Source organism: Lycorma delicatula, chromosome 4, assembly GCF_047948215.1.
Source record: "Lycorma delicatula isolate Av1 chromosome 4, ASM4794821v1, whole genome shotgun sequence".
NCBI classification, from domain to species: Eukaryota; Metazoa; Arthropoda; class Insecta; order Hemiptera; family Fulgoridae; genus Lycorma; species Lycorma delicatula.
This window is the reverse complement of record NC_134458.1, coordinates 62,090,627-62,108,777: the sequence shown is the minus strand read 5'-3', so window position 1 is coordinate 62,108,777 and position 18,151 is coordinate 62,090,627. Positions and strand designations below refer to the sequence as shown.

Sequence of the window (18,151 nt, the reverse complement as noted above, 5' to 3'; positions counted from 1 at the left end):
GTCCACTTAAAAAAAATTTTAGGGTTATAAACCCTAGAAAGCGTTATTGACAATGCAAATGCAAATATAAATATAAGGCATTTCAAAATGTTTAATCATGTTTTAAAACATATATGTCTTATGTACAAAAATGCATTCATCTTGTCATTTATATTTTTTTCTTTAGTAATTTGTGCTGCCAAATTATAATTATAAAAGTTTAAACCCTGAATTTATGAGTCTGACAGACTGTTGACTCACATTTTCATGACTCGTTTTATTCATGTTTCACATGGTGTGTGAAATATGATACAGTTGGGTTTTTATTGAGCAGGAGTATTTCACATTCTAAAATTTTGTTTCTTGTATACAGTATATTTAGATGGAGGTCTTGGCAGTATTTTTATTTATAAATTGTTAACACTGAAAAAAGGTTTTACAATGATTACTTAATTCATTCTGATGCTGATTAATTACAGTATATACCTTGTGGTATGTAATAGTTTCTCTATAAATTAGTGATTTTGTTATTAAATTAAAAATTTTTTATTGCTATAATTATGATTGATGTTTGTAAAGCTCTTCATGAAATGATGAATCAAATTAAATTAATAAAAATAGGACAAAAATTATATCATTGCAGTTAAAATCAATATTTGTCAATTTGTTGATGAAATGATGAGTATGGTATTAAAAACAGAATTTCCCTTCTAAGATGCCAGTTTCAGGAGTAGGATTGACATTATTCTACTTAACAATGCATCAAATCATTAATTTATGAATTCAAGGTTTAACTATGTCATATAAAGTTTTTATAAAAGCAAAGCTAGAATGAATTAAAAAGTTGAATAGATATTTAAATAATTTACAGTAAAAACAAAAATTTGATCGGTCAGAAAAGAGGCTTAGGCTTAATTCGTCAGTCTCTCCTGTAGCTGACTTCTTGAGAAAAATAGCAGGTTGCTTTTTCCTTACTTCTGATGTTTTTATATAATGTTCTTGGTATAATGTATGGAATTTCCAAAATTCCAACATTTTAAAATAAAAGCATCTTAGAAAAATTTATTTTCCATGTCTGTGATATGCTTGTATGAGGGAAAGGTGGAGCTGAAAATAATAGAAATGCATTCATATCTAAATTTAATAGAATTATGCACAATAGGTTTGAGAATTTTGTATACAAAGATTTTAATAATAACAAAAATTATGATACTAGTTTTTATTCATGTAGGCTGCTAAATAGTATCCTTTCTTCTTGGTTTGTGCATTACATATAATTATTGGAAACTATTGTAGCACTCCTCTTCAAAAAAAAAAAAAAAATAGTAATCTACTACAGTCTGTTTAATCATTGAGTACATTATCAAATCTTGATTTTAGATGTAATTTAAGTTTGAAAAATAAAAAACATCTGTATGTTCATATCAATTCAACAAGGATGGATGGGCCAATTGTTATCTCTCATTGGTTAAAATCTAGGATAGTCATGGCCATATGATCGGCCATATGATCAGCCATATTGTTATGCTGAAGACAGCTGTTTCAGAGGTGGTCAATCATTGGCTGCCAGTTGATGTAGCGACTGGTAACCTGGTTTCTGTAATACCTGACCTTGTGTTCTATTCCCAGCAAATGTCTGACATCATTTTGTCTACCACTTCATTTACCTTATGTCTCTTATTAAAGTATATCTAGAAGCATGTCTGAAGTAGTAATAATAGAATAAATATAAATAAGATTTCTTATTCATCTTTGTACTTTTAAAAGTTCTTTGCTAATTAAATAAAGAACCAGATTTTGGTCCACAGGCACTAATACATAGTGTATCAGTCAATGGGTATCAAAAAATGTAACAAACATTGAATCACCCCTGATATTTTTATTAATGGTCTCGCTTTACCTGGCCTAATGATTAATTGCCATTTTGTTAATGGATTGTGTATTGTGCATGAAACACTGTCTCTTAATATAACTTAACATCATTTTTAAAAATCATAGATTCTGGTCAAAATAACTGTATTTTAAATTTTAAAAAAGTAATTTAACCAAAAAATGATATTTTACATCAACATTGAAAAATAATTTTTTTTTAAAAATAGAAAAATTTAGGTAGTACTACAATAAAAAAATGTTTTTTATAAGCTTATAAATACAAATCAAATTGATCCACTCTACTGATAATTAAACTGATGTTTGTTGCGATTAATATAAAAAATTCTTAACTTAAGATAAGTTTTGTTTGATGATATGATTCTTCGTATTTTACTGTTTATAAAAGTATGTTTTGAATCTCCTCTCTAATCCCTGAATTAATTAAATCCAATATTATCATTATTATATTAAACATTTAAGTCTTAATTAATTAATATGCAAATTATTTTATATTCGATTGATATTGCCTAAGACAATGTTACAAAGTTCACTGTTATGTAAACCTTTGTGAACTTATTTAGCTCTCCTTTTTTAACATATAAACTTCTTCGTTTCCTTGTTATGTGATGACCGCTTTTGATTGTAGGTTATCATATCTACCTCATTAAATGCCATCTTCATTAAACTGATCTTGTCAATGTCTGCTGAAATTAAGTATTGAATCTGTCGCAGCTGGACCAGTCACAGTATCGTTTATGGCATAATCCCCTGGATATCTGATTAAGCAAATATAAATTGAATGATTTTACATAAGCCAATGTTTATGTAAAATCATTTTACTGGACACTCACACACTAATGGGTTTCCTAATCATTACTGGATGGGTAGCATTAATAAAGTTACTGTGCATAGTAGCTCTGAAATGATTGTGTGGAGGTGCAATTCCATGTATTTAGTATGCGGGTAGCTTTTGTATTTTGCTTTTAAAAAGTTTTATTACATTTTGTCATGCTGATTAACAAATTTATTAATAAATACACAAATAAACTTGTTGATTTTTAAATATGAAAATATTACTTTGTAATTGTTTTCTATATATTTATTTATTTACTGGTTGCAGGATGAGTTGGAAGAACTGGCAAAATTGGTTAGAAGTAAGTTGACAACTAAAGACCGAATAACTATTTCATCACTGATAGTACTTCATGTCCATGGTAAAGAATTTGTAGCCGAGTTGATTTCTAAAAATATTACATCGGAACAAGATTTTCAGTGGCTTTCCCAGTTAAGGTAGAGTAAAAATTTCTTAGGTGATTACCTCTCCTGGTGAACAATCCTTAACCTGCTTTAAATTTTAATGTATAAAAATTATTGAAATAATTTTTTGAATCTTTTCCTTTAAATTTATATCAGAACAAACTATGAATACCTTATATGTTTGTTGTTTTTTTATTTTTTTTATATCTGTTTTCCAAAAGAATACTTCTATATTGTATAGTTTTTTTTTTTAAATAGACAGTTTATTAAATAATCTAACTGCAAATGCATAAATTTTTTATGATTTGTAGTTATAAAAAATTTGTAGTTTTAATATGTATATAAGTATGTTATATGATGATTTTATTCTTTGAAAAGATTTCTTCAAGTGCTATGTTTAAGTTTTCTTGACCATTATTATACTGTATCTTTTGCTTAGTACTTTTAATATAATATTACTGTTTAAATATGTCATTATACAATTTTTAAATCGTCATCTATTCATTAACATATAGTAGTGTATTGTTATGTTATTGATAACAGTACTATCATACTATCATGATATCCAGTAATCATTAGTTTTTATATAATAAACTTTAAAATCATTTTAACATTTGATGCATAACAAATATTTCATGCAGTTTTATGGGTTTTAATTTATTAATAAAGCTATATTTAAACTGACAGCGATGTATAGTTTAAATGTACAAGGACATCAAAACACATGTTTGGATTTCAGTTTATAGAAAAGGGTATTGTAGTAAAGATGTTTGCAAAATGTAAAAACTTTCTGTCAGGAGCTCAGACAACATTCAATGAGCCGTCATCCTCTTTGGAAGGAGCTTAACTGCCACCTGCTCTGGAAGATGTATCTGCCACTGATTACTTGGGAGAGTATCTGACTACTTATGTTGTAGAAGTGGATGGCATTACTCCTTTTGAGGTCACGCTGCTTTACACTTAGCTGAGACACTAAAAGAAAACCTGTTGGGAGAGAGAGTTACAGTAGTAACTTGTTAAAAAAAGCAGCAGCAAGTAGTAGCAGTAGGACTGTGCATTAGGCAGCAGGCATCCACTTGATGCTAGATGTCTGCATTATGAAGTAAGTGAACAGTCAAACACATTTTTTTTTTTTTTTTTAATTGTTACAGGTACTATTGGAAAAAAGAAATGGTAGTTCGCATTACAAATGCTACTGTCAATTACTCTTATGAATATTTAGGTAATACCAGTAGACTTGTTATAACGCCACTGACTGAACGTTGTTATCGAACATTGATTGGTGCATATAACTTACATATGAATGTTGCTCCAGAAGGGCCTGCAAGCACTGGGAAAACTGAATCCATAAAAGATCTAGCAAAAGCCCTTGCAGTTCAGTGCATTAACATTAATTCCACTGGAGGACTTGATTTTACATCTTTAGCAAGGGTAATGGTTGTATTAAAAATTTTATTCATTAATTTTATTATTAAATAATATTTAATTCTAAGAATTATATTTTAAGAAATACATTTTTATAAGATAAGAATTATTGAATAGTTTTAAAACTCAATTACAGTATACTTTTTATAGATAAAAGTTATAAAAAACTTTACCGGGTGAAATCTAGTTCAGATATGGATAGGGTTCTTTATGATTTTGATAAAATATACTGTAGGTTTTAATAACCTATTAATTTTTAAAACACAGCACATGATAAATAATCATTCAAACTTAGTATTAGTGATATAATCTTTGGTTTATTTTTATTTGTTATTGTGATTCATTTATGAATACATTTGATGTGAAGTGTTTTCTTTTTATTTGTTGTATGAAATACTCTTTTATGCCTGTGGTTCTCTATAAATTTTTTAACTCTTGGGCCTGCTGTAGTTAAAACGTCACAATTTATATCATTACAATGCGGAAAGAAAGAAGATCACACAGTCTCAGGTGAGATGGTAAACTCTGTCTTCTACAACTGATGGTTTTCCAGCAACTGGAACATCTCAGGGATTAAGATCCTGGATATTAAAAGGTGTGAAGTAAACATCAGATAGAAGTGTTTGAAGCTCTGTTAAATAAAACTTTTCTTGTAGATCATCTACTTAAAGAATGTTGATGTAGTTTCAGTCAATAGTGTTGGTATTTATTATTGACCATAGCGGTCTATAACATTTAAAATTTATGAAAAGAAGTATGGTGCAGCTTTGTAACTATATACTGTTTCGTTTCCTTTGCTTTAATTTATTTCCAAAACTACTTCTGCTCTTAAAGAGTTAACTATCCATTACTGATGATGAATAATTAATATGACGATTAATTATATTTAATTAAATTATTAAGAGGTACTGTGTCAGTGAACCTCTTTCTTAAATTGCTTTTATGCAGTAGTTTTGTTACTTTAGTATAATTAAACTATATCTAAACTTTTATTAACCCTGCAGACTTTTTGTGAGTATAGTTTGATATAAGTATTTCTATTCCTTTATGATGTTAAGTTGTGCTTATTGTTGTCAAAAATGAGCTGATATTTTCTTTGTGCTACGGTTCTAAATTTCAAACTATTATGTTCTATAAGACAAAAACATATAGTGCTATTAGTTCTTTTTTGTTGTATATTTTGGGTTTAGGTAAAAGAGATTCTGTTAATTTTTATACCTCTATATCCTTCTATACACCAACCCTGATGCAGACATGTTACATGATGGAGATGCTATTTATTGTAAACAGTATAATTACAGTGATATCTACAAATTTTCTGATGCCTGCTCTTATTATATTTGGTATTTTTTAAAGACTGACTGCTCATGAATGACAGTTCCATGCTAGAATTTGTACATATGCCATAAAACTCATCTAACTAATGAGTTGTTATTACTCATTACCACAATATTAGATTAACAACAGATATTAGATTACTCATTACTCATAACAGCAGATTTTAGATTTCTGCTTTTGTTTTTGGTCTTATTTATTTATTATGTTTTTATTTATTTTTGTTAAATAAATGTTTGTTTCAGGCGCTGCCCCTTTAATTAACAGTAAAGTCATTGATTTATTTTAAAACTGAAAATAGTTCTGATGATTTAAATTTTATTTAATACTGACTGAGGGATGAAAGTGTAGGAGGAAACCTCAAATTCGTCTGAGTTATTAAAAATAACTGTCTGTCTTTAGGTCGATAAAGTGAAATATATATATAGACAGTTCATGTGTTGAAGCAATGCAGATTTTATGTTAATACAGTGTACATCTCATTGTGTGAAGAAAACTTGAATTAAATAACTAAACTCTAGTTTTCTTTTCTCTATTTCTGATCTATACATTTTTTAGCCTTTATGTTATTTTTCAAAATAGTTTAACACCGGTAACCATTTTTAGCAATTACAATTTTTTTTTTTTCAGTATTTCAAAGGATTAGCAGCATGCGGATCATGGGTATGCTTTGATGATTTTAATAGAATCGATATACAAGTTCTTAGTGTTGTCGCACAACAGATACATTGTGTTATGCAAGCGATCCGTAATAATGCTAAGGAATTTATTTTTAATGGCTGTGAATTGGTCCTAAAACCATCATGTTTTGTATGTATAACTTTAAATCCTGGATATGTTGGTCGATGTGAACTTCCAGATAATTTAAAAGTAAGTAAAAGAAAGTGTTTTAACTTTATTCTTAATTTGAATATGTTGTCTCTATATTTTTTTAGACTGTAAAATTAAAATAACTAATATAAATTTTTATTTTATTTGTTTTTATTATAATTTTACATGTGCGTGTTCAAGAATGCAATCAATATCTTATTGATTATAAGAATTATGTGAAACTTCAAATGTGAAACCTTCTGCTGTTTTTGTTTTTGTAAGTTTTAAAAATATGATATCCTTATTTTTGATAGCCCATCTGTTTTCTGATAAAGTGGAAAGAGAATTTTTTTAAAATGGTCTTCCATACTTTTGTGACATTTTTAAATATGATTTTGTTCTTGACAGTTGTTTACAAACCGTTCAAACAGTTAGGTAGGTTTGGTAACCAACTAGTTATTACACCGACATCCTATTCTAATATTACCCCCATTTTTTTTGTGCCTACTATTTTTCATAGAATTTTTGGGTAAAACATATAATTTTAGGATGTTTTTACTGTTATCCATTTCTTTCTGTCCGACCATACAGTTGCTGTAATAGTAATTAAAGTTAATAAAATTCATTAATTAGTAATGAACTACAGATGCTTGAATAAGATATTTGATGAATTAATCGAGTAATAGAAAGATAAAGAATATAAAATAAAAACCACTGATCTTTAAAATTGTAAATAATTTATTAACATGTTGCAAAAAACTATTTAGGAAATCATTTAAAGGAATGGTAAAACACATATTTCATGATTTTAAAAACAGGAGTATTCTTTTTTTACATTCAAGGGTTCACTGTATTGACTGATTTTGATATTATTTTATTTTGCAGAGGAGATTCCTCTTGCGACCCAGTTTTTTTTTTTTTCAGATAACTTGAACAGAAATTTTTTCCGATGAAAAATTAAATTGTGAATGTAGATGATATGAATATTTTCTATTGGTGTAACAGATTGTTTTTTCAGATAACTTGTAAAACATATGAGTTTTACTTAGTGTAATGATTTACTAAATGCTATATTCAAAATAAAAGTTTTTTTAACACCTCTGGTATACTTAATATTTTTGTAATTGTTTTACAGTTCATTTCATTTCACTGTATACAAATTAATTTTTATAATGAAGCAGTTTATGTATAATTAATGTCATGAGAAAATGGAAACAATTCTAATCCGTTAACGCATCCAAAACAAAAGTGTAGCTTTAAAAGTAAAAACCACTTCATTTTCACAAATTGTGGTATGAAAGTAGCTTATTATTCAGTAGGGTGGTATGTTGTTTTAACAATTTCTCATTATATTTTTAAGGTGTTATTTCGAACAGTTGCTATGATGGTGCCTGATTTTACTTTAATATCAGAAATTCTGTTACTATCTTACGGGTTTATCAACGCAAAGCAGTTATCGGTGAAAGTTGTAACAGTATACAAACTATGTTCTCAACAGCTTTCATCACATTCTCATTATGAATTCGGTAGGTTCATGCTTTTCTAATCTATAGTACATAAATTTTATGTAGGTTGTGTATATTTTAACTTTTGTAATCTTTCAGCAGCTGTAATCTACTGATAGTTAATTCTATCTCCACTGGTATGTAAATTATGATAATTCAGAATAATGTCTGTTAATGCCTTTATTTTCTTAAATCAATTATGCTGAACAAATTAACAAAAAAAATCTGCGTCCAAAGTCTGTTCATGAACAGGCACTCTTATTATACTGAATTTACTGATGTACTTGCTGTTCATTGACTTCAGAACGTTGTGCTGGGGCATAAAATGGTATACAGAATATTCCAGCCGATATTATAAAACAATAAAAACTAACGACCAGCTTAACTCTTTTAGTTGTGTTATATACATAAGCATACAGTTGAGACAGCACTTCTTCTGTTGCTGGAAAACTGGAAATCTGTTTTAGTGATAAGTTTCAGTACATGATTGCAAGTGGAATCGGAATTATCCCTTTTCAGCTTGATCATCATTTTGAGAGCAGGAAGAAGTTCTAGATGGCCTAATTTGGTGGGCAAGAGGATGAGGAATTAGTCGTGGTGTGATCTAAAAGGATTATGTCTAGCAAGAATGAAAAGTCTAATGTGAGTTAGGGAATTGCAGAATAGTGGCTATTTATTGTGTAGTTAATCATTGTGGTGTTGCCTTATCAGATTTTTATTCGGTTTCTACAAAATTCTCTGTATGGTATTGTTATTTTACCTCACTGAGATAAACTATTTGTGCACAATCCTTTTGTTATAAAAGAAGGTCATCCATCAGCTTGTTCTTAACATTTCTGTTGTCTTATTTTTTTTATTTTTATTTTTTTTGTTATTTATTTTTGGATTATTTTTTGTTGTAAGCATGGCTCCTTTAATCCTTCAAAGTGTTATTTAGTTTTATTTCCATTATTATTTTTTTATTTTACATGGTGTTTTAATTCTCTTTATTGTAAATTTTGTATTCAGATAATAATACCTCTCAGATAATTTACTCTGGTAAGCCCTAAAAAAAAAAACAAGTTTTGGTGACTTTTTTATTAAGAAAATGTCACTGTCATAACCATAAAATCAACTTTCACCACTGGTTTAAGTAATTAAATTAATAGTATTAAAAAATTACATTATAAATAATCATTATAAACTATTCATTGTTATTTTGTACTTTTTGTTTTGTATTTCTATGTAAAGTGACTGCTGGCAAGTGAGATTTATAGATACTTTATAAAGATATTATGTTATAGCTGTTCCTGTGGCAATGGCAGTGGCACTGTACTGCTTTCTATAGCAGACATACTTTTATACCAGTTATTGTAATCACTCTTAAAATGCATGTCAAAAGATTATGAATATAAAACTGCAGAATGCCTAAGGATGAAGTCTATAATTTTATTTTATATTGACCATAAAGTAAATTTTGATCATTTGTGTAAAACACACTAACTTTAAAAAAAATATATATATATATATATTTATATATGTTCATAATAATGTAGACAAAACTACAAAATGTATGTGGAAATTTTTTGATGGAATGGATGGATAGAGAGGATATTTATAGTTGTTACTTGTCAAATTGGTTTCCCATATACTCCTATTTTTAATATTTCTTTTCCATTTTAATATTTAAGTCAAAAAAATTTATAATATTATTTTCTATTTTTACAGTGGGTATTATATTTTCATGGAATTCATTAGGTTTAGTAAGAATTATTATGTGTTCCGAATTTATTTGTTTATTAAATATTATGAAAATTTCATCTATGTATTTAATCCAAAGTTTTATGTTGTGAATATGCCTAATATTAAAAATAACAATTTCTTCCATATTTCTGATAAAATCTTACTTAATGGGGATTACGGTGGTAAACCTTCTTCTTGTAACTAAAATTCATTATTAATGGTACAATAATTATGGTTTAGGGTGAGTTCTAGTAATAATGATAATGATTTTTTTATTTTATTTTTATGTAATAATTTTTTTACAATATTTATTTATTTAAAGTTTATTTTACTGAAATTTTTTAATTATATCTTTAATTATAATTTTATTTCTTTTAATTTTTTTTTGTAGCTTCCAAACTATTTTTGATACTGTATGTGTTATTAAGTTTGATGTTATATTTTAAGAAGTCTGATAGAAATTTGGAAATTCTATAAAAAATTGTTAAAAAACAAATTCTTAAAGAAAATTGAGTATCATGATTACTATGAATGATACAATGTGTAGAGGCTGTCAGCTTGTAGTGGCTCCAGAAGCCAGTAATCTGTCAAAAATTACTAAAAAAGATCTAACCTGTTAATGTAGAAAGCTATCCCATATAACATATAAATAAAAGCACAATGTACTGTGTTATTGCAGTGTGGTAAGTAAGGACAAAATGTGTAAATGTGATTAATTTTTAAGATAAAAAAATTGTTATGTTTCGATTTGAAACATTTGTTTGCTGTTTCGATTTAAAAGTGCTTTGTTTATATGAGAAACATAATTTACGAAGCTTTTTAGAAGTTTGTTGCCGAGTCGGTCCTTTTTGAATGATACTGTGCCTTTCTTAGTGATTCTTTGCCGATGGTTATATGTTCTTTAATTGTGGTACTTCTTTTTTTTTTCAAGGATTAAGAGCTATTAAGACTGTGTTATTAACTGCAGGAAATTCTCTAGTGAAAATGCGAACAGCAACTGCTATAATTCGTCTTTGTTTCTCTAGTTCTACTGCTACTGCTGCTAGTGAAGAAAAGCTTATGTTAGAAGCAATTATTAATATTAATTTACCTCAGATTACAGATGATGATATCATACTATTTAAGGAGATTCTGTCAGATTTATTTCACGGAGTAAAATTTCAGCCCATCACTGATGAAAAGTTCTTAAATGCTATTAAAGAGGTATTAATGAGATTTGCATTTTGACATTATTTATGAACAGATATAGTTTTCGGATGTTTTGTTACAGTATTAACAATGGAATATGTGGAATTGATGATTGAGATTTAATGTGTGTACATATATATATATATATATATGTACACACATTAAATCTATATATATATATTTATATATTTATTACTATATATATTTATATATTTATAGTGAAGGATTCTAAACAGAATAAAGGTATTTTGAACAAAAACCTTAATTTTCAGGTTATTAAATGGATTGGTTAGGGGATTCTTTTTGTCATTAGATGCCATTAGAATTCTTCTAATTTATGAATACGGACTTACTTACTAAATACATACTTGCAGCAATAAAACTTGTAAGTGCAAATACAGAGTGTTCAACTGAAAAGAGGCCCTATCACAATTTAGTTTATAAATAACAGTTTATTGGTAAACACTTAAATAATAATTTACAGAAGGTGTTAAAAATGATGTCCATCCACTTCTACGCACTTGTCAACACATTCCTGGCTACTTTTGTTAGCTGCACCCTGATTATTTCCTGGATGGCATCGGTAATGTTTGTCTTCATATCATATAGTTGCGTGGATTGCTCCTATAAACAATTTCTTTTAAGTAACCCCACAGAAAAATGTTTGGACTAGTCAGATCAGGGGATCTTGGTGGCCACAACCTTTTAGAAATGATTCTTCCACCAAAAAAATCAGGCAGCATCTCCACAATAAAGCAAGCTGCATGACAAGTGGTGCTATCCTGTTGTAACCAGTAGTCATGCTCATCCTCTTACAGTAAGGTGATGAACTGTTGGATAATTTCTTGGTAGATGGCAGAATCCACAATGATTTTAAAAAACAAGGTACTATTAATGCCTTGAAACTGCACATTTTTATGGGTGTAGGGGAGATTCAAAAAATGTGCGCGTTTTCAGTACTCAGGTCTGGTAGTTCTGACTATTAACACACACACCAAGGTGAAACCATTCTTCATCTGTGAAGAACAAGTGATCTAAAAAATTCCAGTGTTGCCTTTAATGAAGTTCTTGAACCATTGACAGTAGTGAACCTTTTTAGCATAATCAGTATTAGTTAGCTCGAGGAAAACCTACATTCAATAAGGATAACATTTCAGCATTCTCCTCTCTACAGTTTGGGCTTAACCTAATGGAATGTTCTTTTCTCGGCTTAGTCTCGGCAAAAATTTATGAGATCTTGTAACTGCCACTTTAATGTCCTGTATGACCTCTGTCAGGCATGTTTCTAGTCTAACACTGAAACTGTTTCATGAAATTTTTTAACTAACTTCTGAATAACACTTCATTGTGCTTCTTTTTCAAATTTCTCCCTGAACTTGCACTGACACACAACATGAGATTTCATCTCTAAATAATTCCATCACAAATACATGTTCTCCAATAGTTAACCACATTTACTCCCTGCTCCATCTCCAAACATCTTCCACATTATTTTACACATCTCACACCAATTAAAGTTATAAACTATGTATTAAAGTTATAAATTATTATTAAAGCATTTAGTATAAACCACTGAGTGATGAGGTCTCTTTTAAGTTGAACACTTTGTACATGTGATCTTACAAAGACATCTCTGGTAACTCTGACAATGATCACAATAAATCAAAATATCTGAAAAAAAATGGGTAGAATTAAAATAAATAACTTTTTATACAAAAGTTAATTAATTTGTCTTTTATAATAAGTGGTATCTTATAGGTTTCTATCTAAAGAAACCAGGTTAACCTTGAAAATTCCCTGTACTAACATCCTCTCTCGGAGGGTACAACATCCCTCTAAGGGTTATTTCTCTTTTCAAACCAAATTACTTTTATATGAAACATTTTCTTTAAAATATGTGAGTTTTTTTTAGAAAAAAATTTAAAACTATTTTGATTGTTTGGGGAATATTATTATATACAAAACAAAAAGATAGTGATCAGACCAAAATGTAAAGGGCGATGAAATCGATGGTAAAAATAAATATCATTTGAAGTTAAATAAAGCCCAGATGTTAGTTTAAGTGCTTTTAAAAATTAACTGCTTAGTCATATCTGCACCTAGTATACCATTGATACTGCTTGTTGCTTTAAATTTGCATCCTGTTGTTTCATGATGCAGACCATGGTGGATGGTGGAGGATGCAATGAGCCCCTATTTTATTGTATTTACTTACTTATGTACTTATCTATGCACTTACTTTACTTTAGCATCACCGAATGACACGAGGTGCATTTAAAATTAATTTTATGAATAATTTCTGGGACATTTAGTGTCTGTAATGTGTTGAAGCTATTTGCCAACAAAATTCAATGGTTTGCACTACTACTTTCATCCCATATTTCACAAAGCTTGTATTACTTGACTATTCCAAATGATTAAAAATTTTAATGCTGATAAATACTTTTTATATCTGAATAAATAATGCTTATTTGGCAAAGATAACAACAATCTGGAAAAAGAGGAGCTAATGAAATATAATATACTTCAGAAATGAGATGATCTTGTGCTCTTGATGGTTGAATTTTATAACGTGGGTAAATTTTCTTATGATCAAAAAAGAAATGTTGTACAAAGGAAATTAATGAATGCCTGGAGAGTTAAAACAATTCCCACTTCCCCAAAATGAAAAATAACTCTTTGTTCTGAGTAAAGTTTTCAAGGTCCTTCGATAATCATCATACTATACAAGCATCATTTCACAAAATTTAACGTTACTGTTACAATCTTCTTGGAAACAACTGTCCTCAGAATGGTGTACAATTACAATGGCAAGTGATGGGATAAATTTGATTTTAAAAGGATATAATGTTTATTGTAACATCTATGTACATTTCAAAGGTTCACAGATTTAGAAATGTACAATTACTTTTTACCCTCTCTGTATACATGCACATATAATTTTTTATAAAAATAAATTTTCATTTAATTATTGCTTATAATTTTATTTTTCCTCTTTACAGGAAAATCAAGAAAAATAAAGGAGTAAGTGAATGAGAATTTAATTTTATAAATAATTATATTCTGCTGTTAAGATGTAATTAGCTATACTATGTTTTAACATTAAGTTATTTATTGTTTTTTTAATTTTATTTTCCTGCCTCTTGTAGTATTAAATGATGGATATTATTTGGTTATGTTTAGATTAGTTGCATTCTATTTGTTTACTTCTTTTTGTTTCTGCATTGTTTATATTAGAATTGAGTTAATTTCCTTTCAATATGATGCACTTTTTTGAGCTTATGATCCACAGCTGTGGATATTAATTTTGTATTATAACATATTTTTATATACAACTATATTGTTTATAAAAGGATTAAAATTTATCTGTAGTTCTCATGCGGGATATTGAAATTGTTTTAGTTGAGGAGTTTTTTTATTTTTTGACAAGAGAAATTTTATATGCTTATGTAAACCTGCTTAAAATTTTGAAACACTGATATTGTTTTTTATCACATAAAGTATGGTAATTATTTTAGGTGTGTAAAGTCAGAAAGTTGCAACAAGAAGAGTCATTTATCAAAAAAATACTTCAGATTTATGAAATGATGATTGTTAGGCATGGCTTTATACTTGTGGGTGAACCTTCATGTGGGAAGACTGCTGCATTACATGTTTGTATTAATATCCATATTATTATCATTTGTATTATAGCTATTTTGTTTCTTTATAAGTAATTTGATATTTTTCAGTTGATATATTTTTAAATAATACTAATGAACTTGTCTGCATTAATCGACATGAATTTAAATACATATTCTTTATTTTTCAAATAATACCTTCAAATTATTGCTTTGTTCTGCAAATAAAATTTTACTTATGTGTTATGTATTATATTCACTTAGTCAGATTGCTATTTCTTCATATAAATATTTTCATGTATTTACTATAACTACTTTTTTTTTTTTAACTGAAAGTAATGATTTTAGGAAACATAACTGACAAATGTTCAATTTATACATGTAAATATATAGTCTCCTTTGCCTTTAACTGTAAATTTCCAAATTTTTTATCGTCGTATAACTAGTCACAAATATGTTGAACTGCTGAAAATAAACTATTTTCATTAACAGAGAAGTGTAAACTGACCCACTCTTCTGTGAGATGTTTGCAAAAACCAGCCAGGACTATTTAGACTATTTAGTATTAATAATACTAATACTAATTCTAATACTAATACTATTTAGCATTAGTAAATAGTATAAATATTTAGTATTGCGTAAATATAAAATGAGTATGTAGGAGAGAAATCAGGAGTTAGAAGAATTACAAGTTAAATTAAATAAAAATAGAATACCCCAGAATTACATTTATATAATTATATATTTATTTTTCTAAAATCGATCCTTTCAAGACCCATATCACCTCTGTACTAATAATTCAAATATGTATGATTCAACGTGATCCACCTAAGTACAGAAAATAAAATAAAATGACACACCTTATTTTTTCATATGATTTCTACAAAACTACTTTCATGGTAATCTGCATCTTCAGTTGTAGATCTTTTTTGTAAAATACTTTGTATAAAATTACATGTTAAACGTAAAAATTAAAATATAAAAAATAAAAATAAAATTACTTTTAAAATATATGACGCCAATTAAAAATAAAATAAAGTAAAAAAACATACTACTACATGAATATGACCAGCCAGTACTACAGTACTGTACCATCAAATAAAATGTCTATGTAATATCTGTAAAGTGCTGCTATCTACTGCAGGTTTTATAAGTGTGTCCTTCTCAAATTCTGTTTGTGAGTTGGTCAAGTTGAATCCTTGCCTCTATATTTTCCAAAATTTCTAGATTTTACTATTATTATTTTTTATATTTTCTTTTAATTTCTAATATTTCTAAATTAGTATTAATATTTGAAATAGAATGTTTATTATTAATTAGGTGATCAGCAACATTAGAGAAACCCAATTTCTTATTTTTACAATGCCTAAAATGTTCATAAAATCTGGGTTTAAAAGATCTATTGGTTTTACCTATATGAATGCCCTCACAATCATTACACTTTATCTTATAAACCCCACATAAATTGTATAAATTATATGAATCAGTATTATTATTGTTTTTTTAAATATTTTATTTTATGGTTGTTAGTTTTATTTGCAGGTATGTTATTATCATAAACTTTTGTTATATTTTCAATAATGCTATCAGTGTATGAATATTTTAAGTAAACATTTTCATATTTCTGTATGTTATTTATTGGTTTTAAAGTTATTGTACTATTAGGTTTTGACATTTGTTTTTTTTTGTATATATTATCAATTAACAAATCAATATATCCACTATGACTTATAATATGTTTTTGTAGTATAGTATATATTTCTGTGTTTAATTTATTTTGTGTATAATGGGTCACTCTATTAATCATGTTTGTATATATGTTAATTTTGTGAGACCAAGGGTGATTTGATTTTCTATGGAGTGCAGTTTTATTGACTGTGGGTTTCCCGTATACTGAAGTTGCAATTTGATTATTTTTATTAATTTCAATACTAACATCTAGATAATTTATTGTTCTATTTGTACCTATTTCAAAAGTAAATTTTAAGTTGTCATAATATGAGTTAAGCTTATTTAAAATTTTGAGGTGTTCATTATGTACAACCAGATTATAAACAACAAAAACATCATCAAAAACGAGTCCGTAATAAAACATTATGTGTATGAATAATGCCATAAACTATTTTATTCTCAAAATCCTGTAAGTAAATTTCAGACATGATAGCTGACAAAGGAAATCTTTTAGGCAAGGTATTTTCCTGTGTGTAACACTTTTCATTAAATTTAAATTAATTTTGTTGGCATATATTTCTTATAATAGTAATGATGTTATCAATAAATTTAGGTTCTTCATTATTATTAATTAGTTTATTTTTTATTATATGAATTGTTTTATTTAATTATATATATATATATTTCTTTCCATTAATTAAATTTTTACTGATAGTTCTTAAATGGAACATGGTGGTGTTGGATGCTTTATTTATATAAATGGAGAAGCTCATTCGTGAAAACTGCCAGATATAGCAAGTGTTTTCATGGCAAAGCTCACTGCTGTACAGCAAGCTCTTTATCTATAAAATACATTTTTGCGATGAGAGAGTGTTTACACTTTTCGATTCTTTAAGCAAACTAACTACTATTTGGAACATGACTATTGAGGATGTCCTTATTGCAAACATCCTGTCCATTCTATACGTATTAAATTGAATGGAATAGTGACATGTATTTGTTTGGACTCCAGGGTTCGTTGGTATCTCAGGAAATGAAAGCACAGACAAAGCTGCCAGAATGGTAACAATTTGTTGCATTATTACGTGTTTATTGAACATGAATTCGGGCTCAGAAAAAGACATTATTACGATTATATAAGGCATCGGTTCAGTCAAAGCTTGATTATGGATTTATTGCATATTCATCTGCTAGAAAGTTGCACCTAAGAAAGTTAGACGTCATACATAACAGCGGAATCAGATATGCCTCAAAAAAATCAAATTAGCAGCAAAACACAGAATTGCTTTGCCAAGTACACTATTAATTTCGATGAGAGAAACACTGCCATGGCTTTTGCCAAGTGTTAGCACTTTTATGTAAAAATAAAAGAGAAACCAGCAGTGATTATTCAACAGGAATTTTCACCAAACTTCTGTTACTATGAAGGATGTATAAGAATTTATACTGATGGTTCTAAAACTGAATACCGTGTGTAGGATGATCTATATACATGAATGGTGAAGCTTATTTGTGAAAACTGCCAGATATGGTCAGTGTTTACACAATAGAGCTCATTGCTAAACAGCAAGCTCTTTGCTATAAAGAATATTTCTGCAAGGAGAGAATGCTTATATGTCCCCACTCTTAAAGTGCACTAACTGCTACTTGGAACAATAACATTGAGAATGTCCTTATTGCAGTTATCCTGTCCATTCTGTATTTACTAAACCTAATGAAAAAGCTATGTGTATTTGTTTGGTCTCCAGGGCATGCTGGTATCTCAGG

General features: G+C 28.0%; 1 protein-coding gene across 1 annotated transcript in view; it reads left to right on the top strand.

Annotated features, from left to right (window-relative positions):
- Dhc62B (Dynein heavy chain at 62B) overlaps positions 1 to 18,151 on the top strand; it is a 253,254-nt gene that overhangs the window by 40,909 nt on the left and 194,194 nt on the right. The window contains exons 13-18 of the mRNA XM_075361705.1: positions 2,972 to 3,141; positions 4,260 to 4,539; positions 6,499 to 6,738; positions 8,039 to 8,204; positions 10,837 to 11,108; positions 14,612 to 14,746. Of these exons, the coding sequence (XP_075217820.1) occupies positions 2,972 to 3,141; positions 4,260 to 4,539; positions 6,499 to 6,738; positions 8,039 to 8,204; positions 10,837 to 11,108; positions 14,612 to 14,746 (1,263 nt within the window). The remainder of the gene's footprint in view (positions 1 to 2,971; positions 3,142 to 4,259; positions 4,540 to 6,498; positions 6,739 to 8,038; positions 8,205 to 10,836; positions 11,109 to 14,611; positions 14,747 to 18,151) is intronic.